This window comes from Balaenoptera musculus, chromosome Y (genome assembly GCF_009873245.2).
Source record: "Balaenoptera musculus isolate JJ_BM4_2016_0621 chromosome Y, mBalMus1.pri.v3, whole genome shotgun sequence".
NCBI classification, from domain to species: domain Eukaryota; kingdom Metazoa; phylum Chordata; class Mammalia; order Artiodactyla; family Balaenopteridae; genus Balaenoptera; species Balaenoptera musculus.
In genome coordinates, this window is record NC_045807.1 from 419618 (window position 1) to 446243 (window position 26626).

The window sequence follows — 26626 nt, forward strand, 5'->3', positions numbered from 1 at the left end:
CATTGGGTTGGGGAATGACCCAGTGTGAGGCAAACTTCAAGAACTCTTATCCTCCTCACAGTTGTCGTTTCTGTTGTTTATGCGCTCACCTGGGACCGGAAGCCGCATATTAACCAGTGTCTGGCTGTCTTACAATTGTATTTTGATCCACATACTGCTGTTAACTTGTGTTTGAGGGAGAACTAGGGCCTGGAGCTTCGTATTCTGCTATTTTGCTGACATCACTCTCCTAGTACTAATTTTTATCTAGAGAAGGGTTTCCTAATCCTAGAATATGTTGAACTACTAGAGTTTGAATATGACAAAAATGCTGTTGTGATTTAAAGGAAATATCTAACGTTGCTGTTTTGAATTACATTTCAAATGATTTGAATAATTACTCAATTGCTCAGTTGTGTCTCAGGATATTGTATCTTGTAGTGCAGAGTTTCTCCCTAGACAAAACAGAGGCTTTGCGAGAAGTAATGGGTCTGTGATCTTGGAGAAAGGTATTTTATTTGAGGGAAGGGAGATTGCTTCGTCACTTTGTTTCCATTTACCCTAATAATATCCTGTTTTTTGAGAATGACTTATTATTACCCTTGCTAAATTACTTAACATGTATCTCTAGATAGAGGGATAAGGGCAGACATAAAATGACAGACGAATACAGTTTTAAGATATTTTAGTTCAAATAACCTCAAATGCCAAAGAGAATACTATGCGAGGGAAAAGTGTGTGAAGAAAAATTTAAGTAGGACCCCCTCACCTCCCACCCCAGGAAGCAGTGTTTTAGAGAGAGATGGGATTAATCTAGGCTTTTGTACTTTCTTACCTGTGCTTTGTTAAATCACTTAATTTCTTAGAGCCTCAGGTTCCTAATTCATAGAACGAATATCACAAAATCTGTGTAACATTCAGAGTTATGAAAGTCTTAGTTGAGTCTTGCTCCTGGACCAAGTGTCATCTCTCGTCCTCCGCAAAACACCCATACACATAAAGCTTTCATCACAGGTTTAGAACTGCCTTATTTTCAGAGTCAGCCATGGAACTCCCTTAAGACCATCTCCTTAAAAGCAATTTTGAGCACAAACCAGATGATGAGAAAGAGGAATGACAGACATTTTTTCAAGAAATTTCTGAAGAAGGACAGGTATTAGTGACTTCCGGTAGAGGAGTTTTAAGCATATTTTTGGCCAAGAAAAATGGATCCAGAAAGAAATGGAGAAGCCAAAGTTAAGAGCAAAGCCCTTTTACACACGGAACATACACAGTGGGATCAGTAGCCCAGGTAAAAGGACAAAAGAAAGAACGTTAGAATTGAATGGGTGGCTGATATTTTTGAGTTGTAAGAAAAAATTATATAGCTTTTGTTAGCAACAGAACTCAACGAAAGATGATAGAGAATTTCTTTAAGTTTTAAAAATTGTCTACTTCATATAAAGTTTTTGAATGAGAATGTTTAAATCTGGGAAATCAAAAGTGAAAGACTCTGTGATCTTCAAGTGACCATGTGGAGATATGTGTGTGTATATGTATTTATGTAATCTGTATGGCTACTTCAGATGTTTTCTTGATCTACTTTCTCTCTCTAATCCTACCTGTATGAAATCATGTTTTATCTTAATTTGGCTTTTCATTTTATTTATTTAAGAGCAGTCTACACCTTTATCTTTATTTTCTCAGTATTTTATGGGCATTTTATAGATTCTTTTGTAAGTAAAAAATAACTAAGAGCTTTGTATTTTTTCTGGAATGTTGTATCCAATATTAAGACTTCTATGTTTTCTTGTTATAACTACTGGTACAACAATGTAAATTTATTGAGTAACAATATTTATAAAAATTTTACCTTTTCATTTCTGTTTCATTTTTATAGCCATCTCTTATTGACTGTAAAGGCTCTGGTGATGTTACCATACACATTAAAATTGGAACGATTCATTATTTATTTTTTTAATATTTGAAACAAGTATACCTTTTGTTCCCTTCTACTTTTAGGTGATGAAATGGTCTCTGCAAGATGGTCTGTCCTTGAATTGGAGATATTTAAGGCTGACATATGCTGGTACTTCAGCTTCTATAAGTGGACTATAAATTCTTCTCTTACGACGACTAAATAAACAGACAAAATAGCAAAAATCTGTTCTGTGTCGAGTATGACAGCCACTACTCGTGGCTCTCCAGTAGGAGGGAATGACAGCCAGGGCCAGGATCCTGATGGACAATCTCAGCCCCCCTTCCAGAATCAGGTAGGAAATGAAGGCTGTGTTGTCTTGGGTGCTATGGATTAGTAAATGGTGGCCAGATGTCCTAAATAATTTGTAAAGTAATCATAAAAGCTATTGTCATTTTAAGTTACACTTTAAAAAAGTCACTGAGGTTCTTAGTAGTAAAAGGAAACATACTGTACATATGCTTGAGAATGTACCTCTACTTTATTTTATATGTAAGGCCCTGTGAGCGTGAGGGCAAAAGAGTTAAATCAGTCATTGTATCCTTTAGTTATCAGCATAGATTCAAGTCAGCTGTTTTTGTTCACATCTCATCTTTGTACCCACACTTACCTTATGCATCTGGTTGAGTAATATATCTAATCTTCAGATGTTCCATATCTTTAGATTAAAAATTCCACGTCTTTAAAAAGATAAATGAAATAATGTAAGTAAAGAGTTTGACATAGATTTTAGTATTGAAGTTTTGTGCTGACCTACACGGAAATAATTTTTTTCCTTTTCTCTGGAAGAATTTGTATAAAATAAATTTATTAAAAGCTTAATATTAATTTTTTGATTTTTAGATAGGTCATTTGTATTTATTATGTGTTAGGGGATTAATCAGTTTCATTAAACTTCACAAAATAGAGTTTTGCAAAGGTATTGCCTTTTATTTTTCTCCTCCCATTTATATATTACTTATTCGTGTTCGTTAGATCATTCCTTTTGCTTTCCTGGGGTTTAATTTGTTGTTAATTTTCTAGTTTCCTGATAACGAACTTTAGATAATTGATTGTTCAGCTTTTCTTAAAACATGCATTTTATACTATAAATTTTTGCTAAACCATATCCCATAACTTTTGGTATGTGTTTATGTTTACTCTTACTCAGTTAACATTTTAAAATTTGCGTGGTAATCTTTCTCTATAAGGATTCTTTATAAACACTATGCTTCATTTTCAAGCAGTTAGAGATTTTCTGGTTAACTTTTTGTCATTGGTTTGTAGCTTAATTCCTCTGTGATTAGAGAATCTATTCTCAGTGATGCCGCACTTAGGAACTTATTGAGGGTTGGTATGTTGCTCAACATAGGGTCAGTTTCACTTCTACTTGGCAAAAATACTATATATTATGCTGTAGCATTCATTATGCATGTCAGTTGTTTCCAGTTTTCTCAGTATTCATTTCATATGTTCTATATAACCTTGTTTTATTTTGTTTTAAATCTACTGATTTTATTACTAGTTGAGAACTCTTTTGATCTCCACCTGGGATTGTGGGCTTGCACATTCCACTTTTATATGGTATATTAATTTTAGCTAGACACATTTGAAACCAATAAGATGCATTCACATTGAAAATAGTGATTTTGCGGGGGGGGGGTGTTTGACTCATTAATCTTTACGTGCACACCTCTTATGTGTGTAGAGATCTCTTTATTTAATATTATAAATTTATTTATTTATATACTTTATTTTTGGCTGCATAGGGTCTTTGTTGTGGTTCACGGGCTTCTCATTGTGGTGGCTTCTCTTGTTAAGGAGCACAGGATCTAGGTGTGCGGGCTCGTGAGCTGTAGAGTGCAGACTCAATAGTTGTGGCACGTGGGCTCAGTAGTTGTGGTGTGGGCTCTAGAGCTCAGGCTCAGTAGTTGTGGCGCATGGGCATGTGTGATCTTCCCAGGCCAGGGCTTGAACCCATGTCCCCTGCATTGGCAGACGAATTCTTAACCACTGCACCAACAGGGAAGTCCTAGAGATCTCTTTAATCTCCAGTAATTCTTCCTACCTCAAAACCTAACTCTCACATATTAGTATAGGTGCACCACTTTTCAGGGAGGGTGGAAGGTTATTGTCATGAAGGATATCTTATCCTTTTTTTTTAAACACCATTTGTTATTTTTATTGTTGTCTTTCGTTAATTCCCCTGAGTACTACTGTTTTAAATTGTTCTCTTTTGTACTTTTTACTTGTTTTTAGTGGGCTTTTAGGTTCAGAGCAGACTTGAGCAGAAAGTACAGAGTTCTTACTTGCCTACACTACCTGCCTACACTACCCTCCCACCCCTCCACCACAGCCGTCTTTGTTAAAATCAGTGAATCTATATTGACAGATCATTATCACTCAAACTTCATAGTTTACATTATGGTTCACTTGCTGTTTTCTATATTTTCTGTTTTGACAAAGATGTCATATTATAGAATAGTTTCACTGGACTAAAATCTTTGCCGCCTCTTCATCCCTCCCTTCTGTGAACCCCTGGTGACTACTTGGTCTTTGACTTGCCTCTATAGTTTTGCCATTTACAGAATGCCATACAGGTGGAATCATACTGTGTGTAATCTTTTCAGATTGGCTTCTTTTACTTACTAATATGCATTTAAAGTTCTTTGTTTTTTCATGGCTTAGTAGCTTTTTTTTTTTTTTAATCACTGAAAAACATTCTGTTGTCTGGATGTACCACGGTTTATCTGTTCACCTACTGAAGGACATCTTGATTGCTTCCAAGTTTTGGCAGTTGTGAATAAAGTTGCTATAGACATCCATTCATGTGTGGGTTTTTGTGTGGACATATATTTTCAACTCATTTGAATAAACCAAGGACTGCAGTTGCTGGATTGTATATGTTTAGTTTTAGAAAAAAACTGCCAAACTGTTTTGCAAAGTGGCTGTACTAGCATTTGGTTTTGTCACGGTTTTGAATTTTGGCCATTCAAATATGTATGTTTTGGTATCTGGTTGTTTTAATTTGTAGTTCCCTAATGACATATGATGTTGAACATCTTTTCATATGGTTATTTGTTATTTGTTAGTCCTTTTTGGTGAGGTGTATCTTCAGGTCTTCTGCCTATTTTTCAGTCAGGTTTTTTTCTTGTTGTTGAATTTTAAGAGTTCTTTGTATATTATGTATAACAGTCCTTTATTTTGCAAATGTTTTCTCCCAGTCTTTGTCCTTGTCTTCTTTGTAACTTGTCTTCTCATTCTCTTGACAGTCTCTTTCATGGGGCAAAACTCATTAATTTTAGTGAAGTTCAGTTTGTCAGCTCTTTGTTGCCTTTCATCTTATATCTGAAGTTAGCACCAAACCCAAGGTCATTTAGATTTTCTGTTATGTTATCTTCTGGGAGGATTACAGTATTGTGTTTTACTTTTAGGTCTCTGATCCACTTTGAGTTTTCATCGTGAAGGGTGTATGGTCTTGTTTCTGAATTCATTATTTTACATGTGGGTGTCCAGTTGTTACAACATTATTTATTGTAAGGCTTTTTTTCCACCATTGTTATTGTCTTTGTTCCTTTGTCAAAGATCAGTTGACTGTTGGTATGGGTCTGTTTCTATATGTTTCTTCATTCCTTGAACTTTATATTTGTCTTTAGGTATGTAAACTTTTAGGCACAGTTTTCAGCAAATGCAACATAAAGTTGAATTTTGCTTTTTGATCCACTCAATCTTTGTCTTTTAATTAGTGTATTTAGACCACTGATGTTTAAAGTGATTATTGAAATAATTGGATTAATACCTTCCATATTTGTTACTATTTTCTATTCATTGCTCTTGTCCTTTGTTCCTAGTTTTGTGTGACACTTTCCTTCCACCTTTTGTGGTTTTAATTGAGCATTTTATGATTCTCATTTCTCTCCTTTTTTAGCATATCAGTCATAATTTTTTTCCTTTATAGTGGTTGCCTTAGTGTTTGCAATATACATTTCTAACTAATCTGTATATTCACTTTCAAATAACACTATACAGTTATATGGGTAGTTTAAGTTCCTTATAATAAATTATTCATAACTCCTTCCTCTTGTTCTTTATATCACTGCCATTATTTCATTTACCCAGAATCTGTTATCCTTAAATATATTGTTGCTTACATTATTTTGGACACATTATGAGTTCAAGTAAGAACTAAGATAACAAAAGTATTTATTTTATCTTCACTTACTCCTTTTCTAATGCTTTTCCTTTCTTTATGTAGAACTGAGTTTCTGACCCATATCACTTTTTTTCTCTCTGAAAAACCTAAAATTTTATGCAAGGCAGAACTACTGACTATAAATCCCCTTAATTTTTGTCTTAAAGATTCCTCCTTCACTTTGAAGTGTGTTAGTTTCCAGCACAGAGAATTCTAGATGGGTTGTTGTTTTCTCTGAACTCTTTGTTTTTTAATTTTTATTGGAGTATAGTTGATTTACAATGTTGTGTTAGTTTCTGCTGTACAACAAAGTGAATCAGTTATAAATATCCATGTATACACTCTTTTATAGATTCCTTTCTGTATAGGTCATTACAGAGTATTGAGTAGAATTCCCTATGCTATACAGTAGTTCCTTATTAGTTACCTATTTTATATAGTATTGTGTATAAGTCAATTCCAATCTCCCAATTTATCCCTCCCCCTCTTACCCCCTTAACTCTTGAAATATTGTGGAGTGATTTTTTCTTCATGGCTTCTGAGGAAAAGTCTGCTATAAATTTTTTTTTAACGATTTTTTTGATATGGACCATTTTTAAAGTCTGTATTGAATTTGTTACAATATTGGTTCTGTTTTATGGTTTGGTTTTTTGGAGGCATGTGGGAGCTTAGCTCCCTGACGAGGGATTGAACTTGCGCCCCCTGCATTGGAAGGTGAAGTCTTAACCACTGGACCACCAGCGAAGTCCCAGCCTGCTGTAACTTTTATCCTTGCTCCTTTATAGGAAAGAGTCCCCAGCCCCCCAACTAATGACTTCTTTCAAGATTTTTCTTTACTTTTTGCAGTTTGAATATAATATACCTAGGTGTCTTTCTTTCTTTTTCAAACATTTATCCTGCTTGTTTTTCTCTGAGCTTTTTGAACCTGTGCTTTGGTGTAAGACATTAATTTGGGGAAAATTCTCAGTCATTATTGTTTCAAATATTTCTTTTTTTCCCCCTCTCTTTATGCATTCTGGAATTCCAAGTATGCATATGTTACACCTTTTGTAGTAGTCCTTCAGTTCTGCATCCCTCCTTCCCTCTCCTTCTCTCCCTCTCCCTCCTTTTTTCCTCTTTTTTCTTATCTTTTTTCTCTTTGCTTTCCAGTGTTGGAAGTTTCTCTGGACATATGTTTAACCTCAGAGATTCTTTCCTCAGCTGTGTCTAGTCTACTAACGAGCCGATCACAGGCATTCTAAATTATTGTTACACTGTTTTTGATCACTAGCATTTCCTTCTGGTTCTTTATTAGAATCTCATCTCTCTGCTTACATTACCCATATCTTCTTTAATGTTTACATTTTCCATTAGTGTCCTTGGCACATTAGCTGTAGTTAAAGTTTTGATATGATAATTCCATCATCCCTCCTGTATTTGAGTCTGATGCTTGCTTCGTCTTTTCAAGCTATGTTGATTATCTTTTAGTATGCCTTGTAATTTTTTGTTGAAACCTGTACATACTATATTGGATGGTAGTAAGGAGGGACAGAATTACTTGAGAGGGCTAGTATTGGGTATTTCTCTTTCTCCCTCATGGAAGGCTATATAGCAGGCTAGAATTTGCTGTTTTTCCTTATTTCAGGTTGGTTAGGTTCTGATAAAAACTTAGGCGAGGGCTTCCCTGGTGGCGCAGTGGTTGAGAATCTGTCTGCCAATACAGGACACACGGGTTCGAGCCCTGGTCTGGGAAGATCCCACGTGCCGCAGAGCAACTGGGCCCGTGAGCCACAATTACTGAGCCTGCGCATCTGGAGCCTGTGCTCCGCAACAAGAGAGGCCGCAACAGTGAGAGGTCCGCGCACCGCGATGAAGTGGCCCCCGCTCGCTGCAACTAGAGAAAGCCCTGGCACAGAAACGAAGACCCAACACAGCCAAAAATAAATTTAAAAAAAAAAAAAAAAAAAAAAACCTAGGCGATTAGGCTCTGGTAAAAGTTTTTCCTGAGGATAGGCGCTTTTAAGAACAGAATGCTTGGGGGCATATTTCAGAATGGCTACTTTGCACCTCCTCCTCAAAACACAAGGGAATTTTTCTCTGATCTTCACTGTGAGAACTTCATAGAACTTCTGGAAGTAAAACTCAGAAAAGTGTGGGGGTTCCCTTAAGTTTAGACCCCCCCCTGGAGTTTTAACTCTCAGACTTTCCATACTCCGCTTCCAGCAGTTAATGAATTACAGTTTAGGTTTTCTTATCCCAATGCAATAGTATCCTCCGCCTGCATCTTATCCCCAAGGAATACATTCCGAGACCCACAGTGGATGCTTGAAATTTCAGGTAGCAGCGAACCCTGTATATAGTATGCTTTTTCCTAACCATTGATAACCTACGATAAAGTTTAATTTGTAAATTAGGCACAGTAAGAGGTGTACAATTTTATTTTATTAATATTAAGATACAACAATTGTTGGGGACTTCCCTGGCTGTCCAGTGGTTAAGACTCTGAGCTTCCAGTACAGGGGGCACGAGTTAGATCCCTGGTTGGAGAACTAAGATCCCTCATGCCACACGGCTGCCTAAAATAAATAAATAAATAAAATAAAATAAAACAGTTGCAGTAATAACATACTATAATAAAAATCATGTGAATGTGGTCTCAAAACACCTTGTACAAGTGTAATGCCTTTTCCATCTAAACTAAGCATTTATCATGCACTGTGGCTATAACTTTTGCAGTTAGAGGTGGAACAGCAAACCTAGCACGAATTTCTTTCTCCTTCTTCACAGTTTCACAGGTAGAAAATTCATTCTTACCATAGGTGTTAGTAACCTTATATGATTTTTTTTTCTTCCCTTGTTAATTCAAGAACTTTCAGCTTTTCACCTTAAATACTTTACAGCTTTTCTTTGGCATTTCTGAATTGCCAGAATCACTATGCTTGTGCTTGGTGGTCATAATTAAGTAAAATAAGGGTTTCTTTTAAGAACACAAGCACTGCATTACCAGGACAATATGATAACCAGGTGATAACCAAAGTGATAATATTCTTGTCCAGTACAGGACCAGGTGGGGCAGGAGCAGGATGGCTTGAGATTTCATCAAGTTACTCAGGGCCCATAATTTGAAAACTTGCGAATTGTTTATTTCTTGAATTTTCCATTCCATAGATTTAAACTGCAGTTGACTGTGGGTAACTGAAACTGCAGAAAGCAAAACTGCAGCTAAGAGAGGGATTACTGGTCTGGTTTCCATGGAGGTTTCTGCTTGTGGTTTTCTGCTCTGGTAATTTTTGATTCTTTGTGTCCCCCTAACTCTATTTTGATTTTGTGTGCAGCAGTTTTCCCCTTTGACCTTAATTAACTGGTCTGTGTGAGAAGAGTTGTTGATTTTCATTTTATTCAGCTCTTTTATTTTTTAAATATTCCCTTACTGGTTCTTTTTGAAGTATAGTTAATTTACAGTGTTGTGGTAGTTTCAAGTGTACAGCAATATTATTTAGCTCTTTTAATTGTTAGGAAGGAGTGACAACTTACAAGCTCCTTATATATTGGACTGGAAACCAGAAGTCTCTTCCTATACTTTTACTTTCTTCTTTTTTGTGTACTTGTATTTAAGCATCTATATTTTATGTAGCCTATGGCTAAGTTGGTTTTTTTTTTGTAACTTAAAACAACACCCATTTTCTCACAGTTTTGGCGCGTGAAGAATTTGGGAGTGGATTAGCTGACTGGCTCTGCTTCAGTATCTTTTTTTATGGTTGTGGTCAGCATGTCACTTTGGATTATAGTTTTCTGGAGATTTGACTGGGTTTGGGGACTTCATTTCCACAGTGGCTCACTCAGATGACTATTGGCTGGGGATATCAGTTCCTTACCACGTGGGCCTCTGTACCTGTGCACATTGCCTTCAAGACACTGTGATAAGTGTCTTCAGGATATGGTACTTAACTTTTTCCGGAAAGATTGCTCTAAGAGAGTCACCAGAAGTTATGGTGATTTCTGTAATGTAGCCTGAAAAGTTACTCTTTTCCACACTTCTGCGTAAAGATTTGTAATTACAGAGGTTCAGTACAACTGTATTGTATTGGCAGTAAACATTACAAAAACTGATGTTCTCTAATTTTAATCTGGTTAATTCATGTAGTACAATGTAGCTATTAATTAGCTTTTATAAGATTCTTAATTATGTGGAAAAATACTCATAGGTTGACAGGAAAAGATATCTGTGTTTTCCATTTTGTCAAATATTTACAGATATATATTGACAATAAAAAATTTATATTTTCACATAACCTGTGTTGGCATCTGAATTGCTAAATATTGCACGTTATAAAAATTTAAATCTGTAATATTTAATTTTAAGGCCTCATCACCTGATTCCTTCAATGAGAATTCCCCAGCAGCTCCTCCAGATGAACAAGGTCAAGGTGATGCTCCACCACAGGATGAAAATGAGGAACCTGCGTTTCCACATACTGACCTGGCAAAGTTGGATGACATGATCAACCGGTAAGTTCGTTGTTTTGGGCGAGGTTTGTTGGTTGGTTGTGTTTTTTTGTTTTGTTTTGTATTGGGTTTGGTGTTTTTGTTTTATTTTATTGTAGTGTAGTTGATTTACAATGTTGTGTTAATGTCTTCTGTACATCAAAGTGACTCAGTTATACACATATATATTCTTTGTCATCTCCTTTTCCATTGTGGTTTGTCACTGGATTTTTTAATTAATTAATTAATTAATTAATTTGGTTGCGTTGGGTCTTCATTGCTGCACACGGCTTTCTCTAGTTGCATTGAGTGGAGGCTATTATTCGTTGCGCTGATTTACAATGTTGTGTTAATGTCTTCTGTACATCAGAGTGACTCAGTTATACACATATATTCTTCGTTATCTCCTTTTCCATTGTGGTTTGTCACTGGATTTTTTTAAAAAATTAGTTAATTAATTAGGTTGCGTTGGGTCTTCGTTGCTGCACACGGCTTTCTCTAGTTGCATTGAGTGGAGGCTACTATTCGTTGCGCTGCACAGGCTTCTCATTGCAGTGGCTTCTCTTGTTGTGGAGCACGGGCTCTAGGCATGTGGGCTTCAGTAGTTGTGGAACATGGGCTCAGTAAGTTGTGGCTTGTGGGCTCTAGAGCACAGGCTCAGTAGTTGTGGTGCACGGGCTTAGTTGCTCTGCGGCATGTGGGATCTTCCTGGACCAGGGATCAAACCCATGTCCCCTGCATTGGCAGGTGGATTCCTAACCACTGCGCCACCAAGGAAGTCCCTGTCACTGGATATTAAATATAGTTCCCTGTGCTATACAGTAGGACCTTGTTGTTTGGCCGTCCTGTGTATTATGGTTTACATCTGCTAATCCCCAACTCCCAGTTCTTCCCTCTTCTAACCTTAGGGTTAGTTTTAATTTTTTTTTTGGTAATGGAGGCAATAAACTAAAAAAAACTATCAGCATTGCAACTGGTAGTAAATGAGAAAAAGTGGACTTCAACGTTACGGTCATCTTACTGTCTTTTTTTATATATATATATAAATTTATCTATTTATGGGTGCATTAGGTCTTCGTTGCTGCATGTGAGCTCTCTCTAGTTGCAGCGAGCGGGGGCTACTCTTTGTTGTGTGCAGTGCGAGGGCTTCTCATTGCGGTGGCTTTTCTTGTTGTGGAGCATGGACTCTAGGCGTGTGGGCTTCAGTAGTTGTGGCTCGCGGGCTGTAGAGTGCAGGCTCAGTAGTTGTGGTTCACGGGCTTAGCTGCTCCGCGCCATGTGGGATCTTCCCGGACCAGGGATTGAACCCATGTCCCCTGCATTGGCAGGTGGATTCTTAACCATTGCATGACCAGGGAAGTCCCTTACTGTCTTCTTAATAACCTTCACATTTTAGTCATTACCAAATACTTTATAACTCATTGTTCCTAATGCAGGCATTTGTACGGAGTTTTTAAAATTGAAAAACGATGATAAGGATAAAGTTGTTAAAATATGATATGTGATCTTACTTGGTATGTTTCTTGCCTAGAACTATATGTGGAGATTTCCTTTTGAGTGTTTATGAAGTTCATTTCTCCATGGTATACTGACTGCTAGAGTTGCTCAGTGACTTTTGTTATTTCTAGGATGTCCATTTTCTGTAGGAGTCCACTTTTTCTCATTATTACCAGTTGCAGTGCTGATAAAGTAGTGCTTTTCTAGTTTATTACTTCCAGTTTTTTATGGATCAACAACAAGGTCCTACTGTATAGCACATTACTGTAAGAGATTGTATTATTGTTTACTTTGTCTGATGCTTGTTGTTATTACTAGACTGTACTTCTAATTAGAACCAGAGGACTGAGTTATAGTAAATCCTTAGTGGCAGGGAACTAAAAAAGATGCTTTTCTGTAACTAAAAATAACCCAAAAAGGTAGTATCAATTTATGTCTAACCGATGATTTGTAATAAGAAATCTTTATCAAAATAAGAATTTTTGGGAATTTTGCTATATTTCAGGAATTGTTTAAGGGATAGATGGAAGTAAGTTCTTTAGGGGAAGTAGTGGGTTAGTAGTGGATATATTCCTAAATGACTGAGCTTTTTTAATATTGGGGAAAATACTAATTGGGTGTGGTGGTATCTGTATCATTGCTTTGATGTTGAAGTATACTTATTGTATAAAAGCTTGGAGACCATATGAGTCCCATAATCTTCAGGAGAGGTTGATAGATCATCCTGTGAAGGTGAATTGAGGAGAAACCAGCCATTTGTCTTCTCATTTCTTTTGTCTGTTGTGAAGAAGACAAAAGAAAACGGTTGTCATACTTGTTTTTTCTCACTAATAAACCTGAACCTCAAAAGAACACTTTTCCTACTAACCTTAACAACTGGTATACACTTAATTAATAATTATTTTTAGTTTTAGTGGTCTGTGAAAGTTATTAAATGAATTCTCCCTTAATGCTATGTTTGTAGTTTTACTGCTTTAAAAAATTGTGTGTGTAAATACAGTAGCACTAAGCAAATAATTTGCCAATCTCTTTTTTAAATTTTATGATGAATACATAATACAGTCAGGGTTTTTTCACTTTTTCATGGTAAAAGCAGTTACAGTAGGTAAGTTATTTATGGTATTTCGTTTGTGCTCAAACAATGCAGCATTTTAAAACTCTATGTTAATTTTTAGGCCTCGATGGGTGGTTCCAGTTTTGCCGAAAGGGGAATTAGAAGTGCTTTTAGAAGCTGCTATTGATCTTAGTAAAAAAGGTGAGTTTATATTTTACTGTACTTTTCATTATGTATGCTATTATATATTTTTTCACATTTAAAAAAAATTTATTTATTTATTTTTGGCTGTGTTAGGTCTTTGTTGCTGCGTGTAGGCTTTTCTTTAGTTGTGGCGAGAGGGGGCTACTCTTCGTTGCAGTGCGCGGGCTTCTCATTGTGGTGGCTTCTCTTGGTGCTGAGCACGGGCTCTAGGTGTGTGGGCTTCAGTAGTTGGTGACTCACGGGCTCTAGAGTGCAGGCTCAGTAGTTGTGGTGCTTGGGCTTAGTTGCTCCGCAGCATGTGGGATCTTCCCAGACCAGGGCTCGAACCCATGTCCCCTGCATTGGCAGGCAGATTCTCAACCACTGTGCCACCAGGGAAGGCCCCACGTTGTTCTTGAAGGCTTTGTTTTTTTCAATTATAAAATCCTAGACTACACTATATCGCTAAACTTTCTAGTAGGGCTTATGTATATTAAACTTAGAGCAGAACGTTCATAGAAACCGTAAGACAGCCTTTAAGGACCTCTGAGTCCTTTAAAATTTAATGCAGAATTTTATATGATTATTCATGTTTCTAAGGACAAGATCTGTTGTTTTATATTTTCACAGAAGTTGTTTCTTAAAAGTCAAAAATATTTTTTAGAATGTAATAGATTTAAAAAATCTGTTATGTGAAAGAGTACACATTATAGCATATTTTACAATTTAAAAACACTGTGTGGTCATATGACTTCAGATATTTTTGTAGACTTTTTTTTTTGTACCTAAACCATTTATATGTGAGAAATACGTTAATTTGCAAAATAGTTCAGTAAAAAATATTTTACTCGGCCATTTGAATCACTTCCTAAAAAGCCAGTGAATCAAATGACTTGCTAATGGAAGCCCCATCTGTTATTGTCTTTGTAATAAGCTGTCAAGATAGTATGTTTGACATTTTTTTAAACACAGAAAGGTTTTTTCTGAGAAAGATAAAAAGTCTTGGGGGCTTCCCTAGTGGTGCAGTGGTTGAGAATCCGCCTGCCAATGCAGGGGACACGGGTTTGAGCCCTGGTCTGGGAAGATCCCACATACCGTGGAGCAGCTGGGCCTGTGAGCCACAACTATTGAGCCTGCGCATCTGGAGGCTGTGCTCCACAACAAGAGAGGCCACGATAGTGAGAGGCCCATGCACCGCGATGAAGAGTGGCCCCCGCTTGCTGCAACTAGAGAAAGAGCCCTCGCACAGAAACGAAGACCCAACACAGCCAAAAAATAAATTAAATAAATAAATAAATAATTTAAAAAAGTCTTGGGAAAGAAGGGTCATGTGTGTGTGTGTCTGTGTGTGTGTTTTAAAGCAATTAACAAAATCTGTTACCAGATGTAAAAGTTTTATATTGCAACTTATAATTTTTCAACGACTTTCTTCTACTAATAGGTGCACCTGAATTCTTGTAGCAGATGACTAATTTTTGTTGTATATTGTACTTAATTAAGGCCTTAAAGGCTAAAACAAAGGGCAGTAGCATTATATTTTCTGGGTCATCCAGTGAGGAGTTGAAATGGGCTATCCACAGGTGTATTTACTGAGTGTAATGTCATTAGGCAAATTTTACCATCTGTGATACCTTGGGAAATCTGATTCCATGGCAAGGGTAATAATTTTATTTAACTTAGAGAGACCTAACATTTAAAGAATGTTTCATGATTTTTTAAAAAAAATCTAACAGACATAATCTAGTGTCCTATGAAAATATCTTACCAGATAAAAAATGTTTCTCAACACTCAAAAAAAGTTTATTGTGGTTAGTTTGGGTTGTATTTATTTATTTATTGAAGGGTTCATGTACTAGACATGTTTTAGGTCCTGACAATATACGATGAACAAAAACTGAAAATGCTACTTAGTTTAATAGCATTGCCATTCTGTGGATGTATATCATTTTCAGGGGCTTTTCTCCACTTTTTTCTGGGGTCATGGTTACTGTATGAAGTAAAGTTTACATTTTTATGGAAGATCCTGGGTTTAGCTGACATACCAATAAGTATATGATCGAAAGCACAGTATACTTTATTGTACTAATTTAATGTTTCTGAGTTATGACGAGTCACAAGTCATCTTTTTGGATGAAGGCACATGTGTCTGTTCTATTAAATCACACAAAAGTGAAAAGAAAATGCTTAGATGCCAAGAAGTGAGAGAACTAATTAGAAAGACAGGATTCATCTTTAAAATTTTTTTTCAAATAAATTTGTTTACTTATTTATTTTTGGCTGCGTTGGGTCTTCGTTGTTGTGCGTGGGCCTCTCTAGTTGCAGCGAGTGGGGGTTCCTTTCTTTGTGGTGCACGGGCTTCTCATTGTGGCAGCTTCTCTTGTTGCGGAGCATGGGCTCTAGGCGCGTGGGCTTCAGTAGTTGTGGCACGCGGGCTCAGTACTGGTGGCTCGGGGCTCTAGAGCGCAGGCTCAGTAGTTGCGGTGCACGGGCTTAGTTGCTCCGTGGCATGTGGGATCTTCCTGGACCAGGGCTCGAACCCATGTCCCCTGCATTGACAGGTGGATTTCTAACCACTGCGCCACCAGGGAAGCCCTTCATCTTTTAAATTTGATAATAAATTATTTACAGGAAAATGAAGTTTTTAAGTCACTGTTTAAAAGTTGTGAACTGTTATTTTCACTGAGTAAAAAGAAATGGTTTGTATCCCCTATCTACTCAGTAATTGTCTTTGTTTTAAAGTCTAGTTTAAAAGTCTAATTTCAGAGCATTTTCATCGCATTCATTAATTTGATGTAATTTTATACAACTCAGTGTTACTAAAGTTTATTGAGTATAGTATTTCATTTTTCTGAGTTACATGTTTTCAGTGTAAATAAGTTACCATTTAACCTCTTTTGATAACGCCCTGTCTTGTTTCAAAAGCTACAGTACTATTTTTTAGTTGGAAACTATAATAGTTCATAACAGTTTAATGATGTAATTGGCCAGAGAACTTTTTACTTTGTGTCAGGTTTAATTTTTTCACCTTTTCTTAGGTCTCGATGTTAAAAGTGAAGCATGCCAACGTTTTTTCCGAGATGGGCTAACAATATCTTTCACTAAAATCCTTATGGATGAGGCAGTGAGTGGCTGGAAGTTTGAAATTCATGTGAGTCTTATAATTTATTTTGGAGACTCAGGTTTACATGGTAATCCCTGTGGGTTTGTCTCTGGAAAACATTACTGTGAATAATGTATCAAGTCTGCTGATGTATTTGATTCAGTTAAAGGTCTTTTAGGATGAGCTTGACATTTTGAGTTATGAAACCTTTGCTTCATCTCTCACCTGGAACCCCAGGTCCCTGTGACCTTATGTAAATTTCATCAAATGTATTGGGTTGACCAAATAGTTTGTTCAGGTTTTTCCATAAGATGTGATGGAAAAACCCAAACAAACCTTTTGGCGAACCCAATATGTGTTTTTGATTGGTAGAGTCCCCCTGATTTATGTACCAGTAAGAAAGATAAATACCCCAAATGGGGAATATAATAGGAGACTCCCAGTATAGCGGGCTACCAAAGGGTGTGTGAAATTTCATTGCAAGTGTAGCTGGTAATTAAACTCTTCATGCAGAAATGACACTCAAGGTATCTTGCACAATTTAACCTTGGCAGTGAGTAGAGAGAAAGAAAATCACCCCTGGGAATTTAAAAAACTAGTATGCCTGCAAGTTTGTGGTATGAATTCGAACTCAGTTTTAATAGCAAAAGTCAAACAATTTAAAGTAGTCTAAGATTGGTTGTATCTTCAAGTGACTGCATCAGGAAACACAAGTACTCTAAGGTAACACCTTCAGTCTAGGACAAAATTTAATTCAAGCTACCATTAATTCTAAGATACCCTCATATTCCAGAGATTTTGAAAGTGAAAAAGTATGCATCTTAATAGAAACATTGAAGCACTATAATTATTCCAGACCTCTGGTCATTTATAAAATGGAATTACTCAAAAGTTATGAAGTAAACATATACTTTTTTTGTGAATTTCAACCTAGAAAGTATAACTTAGACATTTCCCACTAATACCTATGGCATATTATGTAAATCCTTACATTTTCTGATTTGATGTGAATTTTTAGCTGTAGAAATAGACATTTTGGGAAGCTGTAGAAATAGCTGTAGAAATAGACATTTTGGGAAGGATCTGTGAGTTTTGAATTGAGGCTTAGATTACACATCTTTGGATCTTTGTTAATTTAGATGACTTAAAATGTTTAAGTAATGGATTTTGGAATTATTGCCTCGAGTATAAACTCCAAAAAAAAGACAATGGTAATTTGCATGTTCCTGTGCACATAGAGCAGAAATAGACAACCTCTGGTGCCTACTTCATTTGTAACTCTTCTCAAATATCTTTTGAAATTGGGTGCAATACTATTACGAAGTGAGTAAGTATAAATTTATTTTACTGATATATCAGTTTGATCTCAGTATTTGTTAAATGATCATACGTATAGAAAAATGTTGTGAGATCATTATTAACAAGATTTTCATGTTTTGTTGTTTGAAATTGCAATGTTTCCTCTTTCTAAATCAACTCCTCCACCCCCAATATAAACAGAGGTGCATTATTAACAATACTCATCGCCTAGTGGAACTTTGTGTGGCCAAGTTGTCCCAAGACTGGTTTCCACTGCTAGAACTTCTCGCCATGGCCTTAAATCCTCATTGCAAATTCCATATCTACAACGGTACACGTCCATGTGAATCAGTTTCCACAAGTGCTCAGTTGCCTGAAGATGAGTTATTTGCTCGTTCCTCAGATCCTCGATCACCAAAAGTGTGTTGGTTTGTTATTTTCAAAATTAAATATTAAAATTATTTTGTTTTGTCATAAAATTTTAGTGTCATTAACCTCCTTTTAACTTAATGATCAGCACATAACCTTGTTATATGCTGCTTCTTGGGGCCTTCACAGTTCTCTTATATTCCTCAATCAGTAATTTGCCCCAAAGTCTTGTGTATCTGTAGTTCTTTCTGTGGTTTTCTTGAACCGTCCCTGCTCCTTTCTGTCGCTTTCCCTATCCTGAGTTCCAGGCTCCTTTTGTTTGTCTGATCTCCAAGGTAGGCAATAGAAACAAATTTCTCAGGCAGCCCACAGTTTATTAATGTTGTAAATTCAGTCCTCTCTGCTCTTTCCAGTTTATGTAAAAGGATTAAAGATTAGACCATTGCTTCCCTTAAACTGTGTTGCTTTGGGGAAGGAGTAGGCATTTGTCAATAAAAACAATGAAATTGCCTAACCTTTGAATGTGACTTCTTCCTGATTGAGCATTTGCTTGGTTGCTCTAAAATTTGGACTGATTTTCAGAGCTCCTATAAAGTTATTTAACAAGAGCAATGCTTTCAAGCTTCCTATTCGGAAGTCTTCCTACTGTCACTCTCTATATTAACCCTTTAAAAAAGGGTTATGGTAGGAAATAAAATGGGAGGAAAATACTATAGTGAGTTTATTTAGGAAAAGTCTTGATTTACAGGAGGCTCGTAATAGGTTACTATCGAAGCTAGAATTGAGATATACCAATGTAGTCTTCAGTTAGCATTTTACATGTGTTTTGAATACTTTTTTTCTGTTTGTAAATTATTTTCTGTTTGTAGAAATTATTTCTGCCTCAGATTGTTAGTAAAAAGGCCTCTGTTCCTAATTTTTATTGTTTCTGTTCATTTTTTTTCCCGTAAAATTTGGCTTTTTAAAAGATAAGATTTAAAGGTCTTTCTTGTGCACTTATGCTTACAATATGATTTTTATATTTACATAATGTTTAAACTCATTTACATCTCTCTATAGCAGTGTTTTTAGCTACGAAACCTTAATTTCTGTTCACCAGACATATGGGATATGAACAAATACCAGCCATGCCACTAGGAACTACTTCTTAAATTAAACCTGTGCTGCTTCTGGCTCAAGCAATACAGAGAACAGAATATGATAGGAAAAGTTCTAAGTCTCCATAAATATTTCTGTGACCATTTAATACAAATATTTTGTATTCTTTTAAAACACAGCTTTACATAATTATTTTATTGAATTTCCTATTTCTGATTTAATTTCAAACAAAGGTATTTCAAATAGTAGCTTTTTCCATTCTTAAAGGAAAAAATTAACTCATCAACTCTATTGCAGGGTTGGCTAGTGGATCTCATCAATAAATTTGGCACATTAAATGGGTTCCAGATTTTGCATGATCGTTTTACTAATGGATCAGCATTAAACGTTCAAATAATTGCAGCCCTTATTAAGTAAGTTAATTTTTAAAATTAATATTCATTGTACTGTAGAGATTTATTTTATGACCTTGAAAATAATTGAATTTCAGTTTTCTACTCTGCTTTCTTCTCATTTTAAACTGTTAATTTTTTTTAAGTGTTGAAATTAGTTTGGGAGTTAAGTCTTGGTATAAATACTGGATATCGCAGAAGTATTGCTTTTTCCTTATTTCAGACCATTTGGACAATGCTATGAGTTTCTCAGTCAACATACAGTGAAAAAGTACTTTATTCCAATTATAGAAATAGTTCCACAATTTTTAGAAAACTTAACTGATGAAGAACTGAAAAAAGAAGCAAAGAATGAAACCAAAAATGATGCCTTTTCAATGATTATTAAATCTCTGAAGAATTTAGCTTCAAGGATTCCAGGACAAGAAGAAACTGTAAAAAATTTGGAAATTTTTAGGTTGAAAATGATACTCAGGTAAGAGATTTCCTTCTGTAAATAATTACTTGCCTGGTTTCTTGTAATGCTACTCAATCCAAATTTTTCTTACAGATTATTGCAGATTTCTTCTTTTAATGGAAAGATGAATGCACTGAATGAAATTAACAAGGTGATATCTAGTGTATCATATTATACTCATCGACATGGTCATCCTGAGGAGGAAGAGTGGCTGACAGCTGAGCGAATGGCAGTAAGCCCCTTTGCTTCTTTTAGGAATAAGAATCTGCTTAACGAAAAGTAGTACCGGTTAATGTTAGAACAAAATCTAACTCTGATATTAGGAGATTGACTTAATTATGAGCTATTAAATACTAAAACTTTCTTTATAATAGTAATTACAAATGATTGGTTATTTGGAAGTGATAGGCTAACTTAATGTGTCTTTGGTAAATTTATCATTATTAAATGTAGGTAGATGTTCATGATGCGGTTACAGTTTGGTGGTTTGGATGAAATGAAGTGGATAGAGGTGATCTTTAGAGGAGGTCCACGATCTGGAATCTAGTGAATGAATTGGTATGGTGATAAATTTGCGAATTCAGTTTAGAAGTTTTAAAATGGAGATTATACTTAAAGGAATAAAATCTTGACAGGTAATGTCATGATTTTAAGAACTTCATTTTTAAAACACCTGTATCTATATCATTTTGACATTGATGTATGCTAGATATTTTTATATATTTTAGTATTGGAATGAATAGCATACAGTAAGTTATAATAATAAGTTAGTTATTCAGTAATATTTTTTGAATGCATGTTCTGTGCCAGCACTGGGGTTTATCTGTGAAGAATAATCTCTACCTTAAAGGAGTCTTCAGTTTAATAGTGTAAATGATCAAACTGTGATAAAAGGTTCTTTGAGGACATTTGGTTGATACTGAGAAGTATTACGTAACCTAGAGCCAGGTTCAGATTCAGTGTTGGGGGTCAGCTTTCCTGTCTCCCATTTGCCTGCTTTGTGGAATGTTGAGGAGTGACTGCTCAAAATATTGTCCACTAGTCTTAAATTGTTACCAGTCTTTTGACAGATGAAGAAAAATGTAAATTTGTAAATTTAAATTTAAATTTACATTGTAAATATAACATTGATTGCTCTCCACAGATAGTTTGAGAAGTGTTTATTTAAGGGAACATTTCTGTATATGAAAAAGTAGATTCCGTGCATTTATTTATTGTACTGTATAATGATTTTGCATTAAAACAACAATAAGCACATTACATTAGTGGGTTATAATTTGTAAATTTATCACATCTGTGGGAACATTTGTGTTTAAAACTGGATCCTTTATAATTATTGTAATGTTATACATTAAAACAACATGTAAACACATTATATTAGTATAATTTGTAACATAAATGTGATTTGGGTTTTTGAATTCCTATGGTTATTTAGAAGTCTGAACGATGTTTTTAATTCTATGATTTTTGCAGTTTTGCTGAGATATATGCTGACACATAGCACTGTATAAGTTTAATGTGTACAGCATAATAACTTGTCTTACATGTGTTGTCAAATGATTATCACAAGTTTAGTTGACATCCATTATCTAATAGATTTAAGGAAGAGTTTTTTTCCTTGTGATGAGACGGGAATCTAATGTCTTAGCTTTCAAATAAACTTTATAGTAGTGCTAACTCTAGTCATCATCATTGTTGTCCTTCCCATCCCTAGTAGTTACTTATCTAACGACTGGAAGTTTGTATATTTTGATCACTTTCATCCAATTCGCCCTCCATATTTTGCTTTTTAAAAAACTTTTTTAACTTTCTGCTTTGAAACAAAATTTTTGTATTATATTTAGGAATGGATACAGCAGAACAATATCTTATCCATAGTCTTGCAAGATAGTCTTCATCAACCTCAGTATGTAGAAAAGCTAGAGAAGATTCTTCGTTTTGTGATTAAAGAAAAAGCTCTTACATTACAAGATCTTGATAATATCTGGGCAGCACAGGTAAGGAATTTAAGATGCTATTTTATTTTTATAAGCAAGATACTAAAAGTTAAGTATCCCGTGGTAGTCATTATGTAACGGTATGTGAGTTTCTTGATCTAAACAGAAATCCTGCCAAGAATATTTTTAAAATAAAAAACAAGTTTCCCCCATCATGACACCGTCTGCCAAAGGGTGTAAATGATAAGTTATATATATAATTATACATCCTATATATAGATTTATAACAATTATATCTTTTTTTCTCTGAGATTGCTAACAATTATAAATTGCATTTGTTTTCTATGAAATATGTAAAGAAACAAATGTTACAAAAGTGGTATTACTATATTACTCACAAAAACTTACGATTAGGAACTTCCATAGTGGTTCAGTGGTAAAGAATCCACCTTACAGGGGCTTCCCTGGTGGTGCAGTGGTTGAGAATCGGCCTGCCAATGCAGGGGACATGGGTTCAAGCCCTGGTCTGGGAAGATCCCACATGCCGCGGAGCAACTAGGCCTGTGAGCCACAACTACTGAGCCTGTGCATCTGGAGCCTGTGCTCCGCAACAAGAGAGGCTGTGATAGTGAGAGGCCCGCACACCGCGATGAAGAGTGGTCCCCGCTCGCCGCAGCTGGAGAAGGCCCTCACACAGAAAAGAAGACCCAACACAGCCAAAAATAAAAATAAATAAATTAATTAAAAAAAAGAATCCACCTTACAATGCTGGGGACGTGGGTATGATCCCTGGTCAGGGAACTAAGATCCCACATGCTGCGGGGCAACTAAGCCTGCATGCTCAACTACTGAGCTCGCACGCCTCAACTAGAGAGCCCGCGTGCTGCAAACTACAGAGCCCACGCACTCGGGAACTCACACGCCACGACTATAGAACCCACATGCCCTGGAGCCTGCGTGCCACAACTAGATAAGATAAAACCTTCATGCCACAACTAGAGAGAAGCCCGCGCACCGCAACGAAAGATGCTGCATGTCTCAATGAAGATCCCGTGTGCCTCAACTAAGACCCGACACAGCCAAAAATAAATAAAATAAATTTTTTTTAAAAAACCTTATAGTTATTACAGAACATTTAAACTTTTCATGAGGATAAGTAACATTTTTGGTGTCAGAACTATTAATGCATAATTTAATTATCTTAAATGGCAGGTGTTCTTCATGGGTCAGTTGGGAAATAACATAAGTTCTAAATTACAAAGCTTTTTTTTTTTTTAAAGAGAAACCAAAACGTTCATTTTGCTGTCATTGAGCACTTAAGCTTTCAGTGTGGAAACAATCCACCCTTTTGCCTTATTATCTCTAATAATAAACTTTCATATGAATTCCTGAAGTGCATTACCACTTACATCAAGAAATTGAATATCAAATGAGTACAAACATCAGCTCTAAAGCATTTAAAGTATTAGGAATTTTGTTTATAACCTCACATTAAGCAGGTAGGAATATTGTACTAATTAATAGAGGTTGATACAGTACAGCTTATTTCCTGTTTTTATTCAAATTTAAGTATAATATGACTTTTTTTGTTTTTATTTTTGTCCTAAAAAAATATTATTTATTTTGTTTTTATTCAACAGGCAGGGAAACATGAAGCCATTGTGAAGAACGTACATGACCTTCTGGCAAAGTTGGCCTGGGATTTTTCTCCTGAGCAACTTGATCATCTTTTCGATTGCTTTAAGGTAGTAGTTCAAATAGTAAAGCAGTACCATTTCACTTTCAGTAGATTCAGTTCATGAGATATCTTTTGTGTTGGCCAAAATACTTCCTAACAAATTTCATTAAAGAATCTCTTAGAAATAAGAATTGGTTGTTATATATTCCAGTCAGAATGTAACAGTTTTTATTATATTAATAATTTTCTTCACAAATACAGAATCAACTATTTTTCTTGCAGGTTAGTTTCCTCTGCCAATTTTTGATTTTGCTGTAGGTTAAGATAAATCGTTGAAATGCGGGGAAATGTTACTTGTTACAGTGGAAAGTGAGACACGATAACAAATGTGGAGACAGATATGACACTAAAACACAGTGGTTTCTTGGGCTAATGCACACAGGCAAATAGAAACGAGATTTAGCAAGAAGTTCAAGAGTCTCTAATGTCATATCTGCATTGGTATATTTGGGCACTTGAAAAGTTTCTCTGTAGTTGTTAAGGTTGATTGGAGAATTTGTGGATCAAGAGCTTAAAATCATGTCATTGTTCATGAATGAATATTCCAGTAACCACAGGGCTTAGAATCAGAAGATTTCTTATTTATAATAACTGTTGTATTGCTGATAGCAAGTTAAGTTGGTACAGCCACTTGAGAAAACAGTTTGGCATTATCTCTTAAAATGAAGGTTTTTCATAAACAAGACCAAAAGACAACCCTCAGAATGGGGGAAAATATTTGCAAATGAAGCAACTGACAAAGTATTAATCTGAAAAATTTACAAGCAGCTCATGCAGCTCAATAACAAAAAAACAAACAACCCAGTCCAAAAATGGGCAGAAGACCTAAATAGACATTTCTCCAAAGAAGGTATACAGATTGCCAACAAACACATGAAAGAATGCTCAACAGCATTAATCATTAGAGAAATGCAAATCAAAACTACCATGAGATATCATCTCACACCAGTCAGAATGGCCATCATCAAAAAATCTAGAAACAATAAATGCTGGAGAGGGTGTGGAGAAATGGGAACCCTCTTGCACTGTTGGTGGGAATGTAAATTGATACGGCCACTATGGAGAACAGTATGGAGGTTCCTTAAAAAACTAAAAATAGAACTACCATATGACCCAGCAATCCCACTACTGGGCATATACCCTGAGAAAACCATAATTCAAAAAGAGTCATGTACCAAAATGTTCATTCGAGCTCTATTTACAATAACCAGGACATGGAAGCAACCTAAGTATCCATCAACAGATGAATGGATAAAGAAGATGTGGCACATGTATACAATGGAATATTACTCAGCCATAAAAAGAAACGAAATTGAGTTATTTGTAGTGAGGTGGATGGACCTAGAGTCTGTCATACAGAGTGAAGTAAGTCAGAAAGAGAAAAACAAATACTGTATACTAACACATATATATGGAATCTAAGAAAAAAAAAAAGTCGTGAAGAACCTAGGGGTAAGACAGGAATTAAGACACAGACCTACTAGAGAATGGACTTGATATGGGGAGGGGGAAGGGTAAGCTGTGACAAAGTGAGAGAGTGGCATGGACATATATACACTGCCAAACGTAAAATAGATAGCTAGTGGGAAGCAGCCTCATAGCACAGGGAGATCAGCTCGGTGCTTTGTGACCACCTGGAGGGGTGGGATAGGAAAGGTGGGAGGGAGGGAGATGCAAGAGGAAAGAGATATGGGAACATATGTATATGTATAGCTGATTCACTTTGTTATAAAGCAGAAACTAACACACCATTGTAAAGCAATTATACTTCAATAAAGATGTTTAAAAGAAATGAAGGTTTTTGTGTCCTTGGACACAACTATTGTATTTCTGAATGAATACTCTGGAGAAACTCATCATGTGTGTGCCAGGATACACATTCAGCAGTGTCTTTAGCAGAATTATTTGTATTAGCCCCAACTGGAAAGAACTCAAATGTCTATGAATAGTAAAACGATAAATAAAGTGTCTAATCCAGCAGTCTCCAACCTTTTTGGCACCAGGGACCGGTTTCGTGGAAGACAGTTTTTCCACGGGGGAGGGGGAATGGTTCAGGTGGTAATGTGAGCGATGAGGAGCGGTAGATGAAGCTTCAGTCACTTGCCTGTTGCTCACCTCCTGTTGTGCGGCCAGGTTGGGGACCCGTGGTCTAATCTAGTAGTGGAATGCTACATGACGGTGAAATTAATGCATTAGAACAACTGAGCAAATGGGTGAATCTGCTAATATGATGAATTTTTAAAATTTATTTAAACTTTTTAAAAAATTTATTTATGGCTGTGTTGGGTCTTTGTTGCTGCGTGTGGGCTTTCTCTAGTTGCGGTGAGCAAGGGCTACTCTTTGTCGTGATGTGCAGGTTTCTCATTGCAGTGGCTTCTCTTGTTGCGGAGCACGGGCTTTAGGCAGCCGGGCTTCAGTACTTGTGGCACGTGGGCTCAGTAGTTGTGGCTCGCAGGTTCTAGAGCACAGGCTCAGTAGTTGTGTCGCACGGGCTTAGTTGCTCCGCGGCATGTGGAATCTTCCCAGACCAGGGCTCGAACCCATGTCCCCTGCATTGGCAGGCAGATTCCTAACCATTGCGCCACCATGGAAGCCCGGCAGACAGATTCTTAACCACTGCGCCACCAGGGAAGTTCATGATGAATTCTTTTGTACATACTATTTTAAATCCATTAAAGTATATCACAATTGGACAAGAAAATCAATATTGAGAAGTTGTGGATACTCTAAAAGTTAATTTAAGAGAAAACTTCTGAAATGGTGATATATCATCAATACTAGCCATAATGGCAGAAGAATGGAATGGTGTCAGTTTCTCTTTTTAATTCAGAGATTCTCAAATGTTCTAATTATAATTGTAATAAAAATTCCATTATCTGTGCACTGCCCCTTTGGCTCATCAGATGTCTGTTATTCAATAAGAAGCATTAT

At 36.1% G+C, this 26626-nt stretch overlaps 1 protein-coding gene across 11 annotated transcripts in view; it reads left to right on the top strand.

Moving 5' to 3' along the window:
* The window catches only part of LOC118889445 (probable ubiquitin carboxyl-terminal hydrolase FAF-X), a 145883-nt gene that overhangs the window by 26693 nt on the left and 92564 nt on the right, over positions 1–26626 (top strand). For 10 of the 11 annotated variants that reach the window (XR_005018532.1, XM_036841185.1, XM_036841193.1 and 7 more), the window contains exons 2-11: positions 1981–2231; positions 10450–10595; positions 13244–13323; positions 16341–16453; positions 17906–18124; positions 19469–19584; positions 19787–20038; positions 20114–20252; positions 21865–22017; positions 23598–23702. Coding sequence is in view for 10 of the 11 variants with exons in the window: in XM_036841185.1 (XP_036697080.1) it covers positions 2139–2231; positions 10450–10595; positions 13244–13323; positions 16341–16453; positions 17906–18124; positions 19469–19584; positions 19787–20038; positions 20114–20252; positions 21865–22017; positions 23598–23702 (1416 nt within the window). In the remaining variant the exon portion in view is untranslated. Of the gene's footprint in view, positions 1–1980; positions 2232–10449; positions 10596–13243; positions 13324–16340; positions 16454–17905; positions 18125–19468; positions 19585–19786; positions 20039–20113; positions 20253–21864; positions 22018–23597; positions 23703–26626 lie in introns of those variants that run through there. The other variant, XM_036841194.1, reaches the window with a different exon arrangement.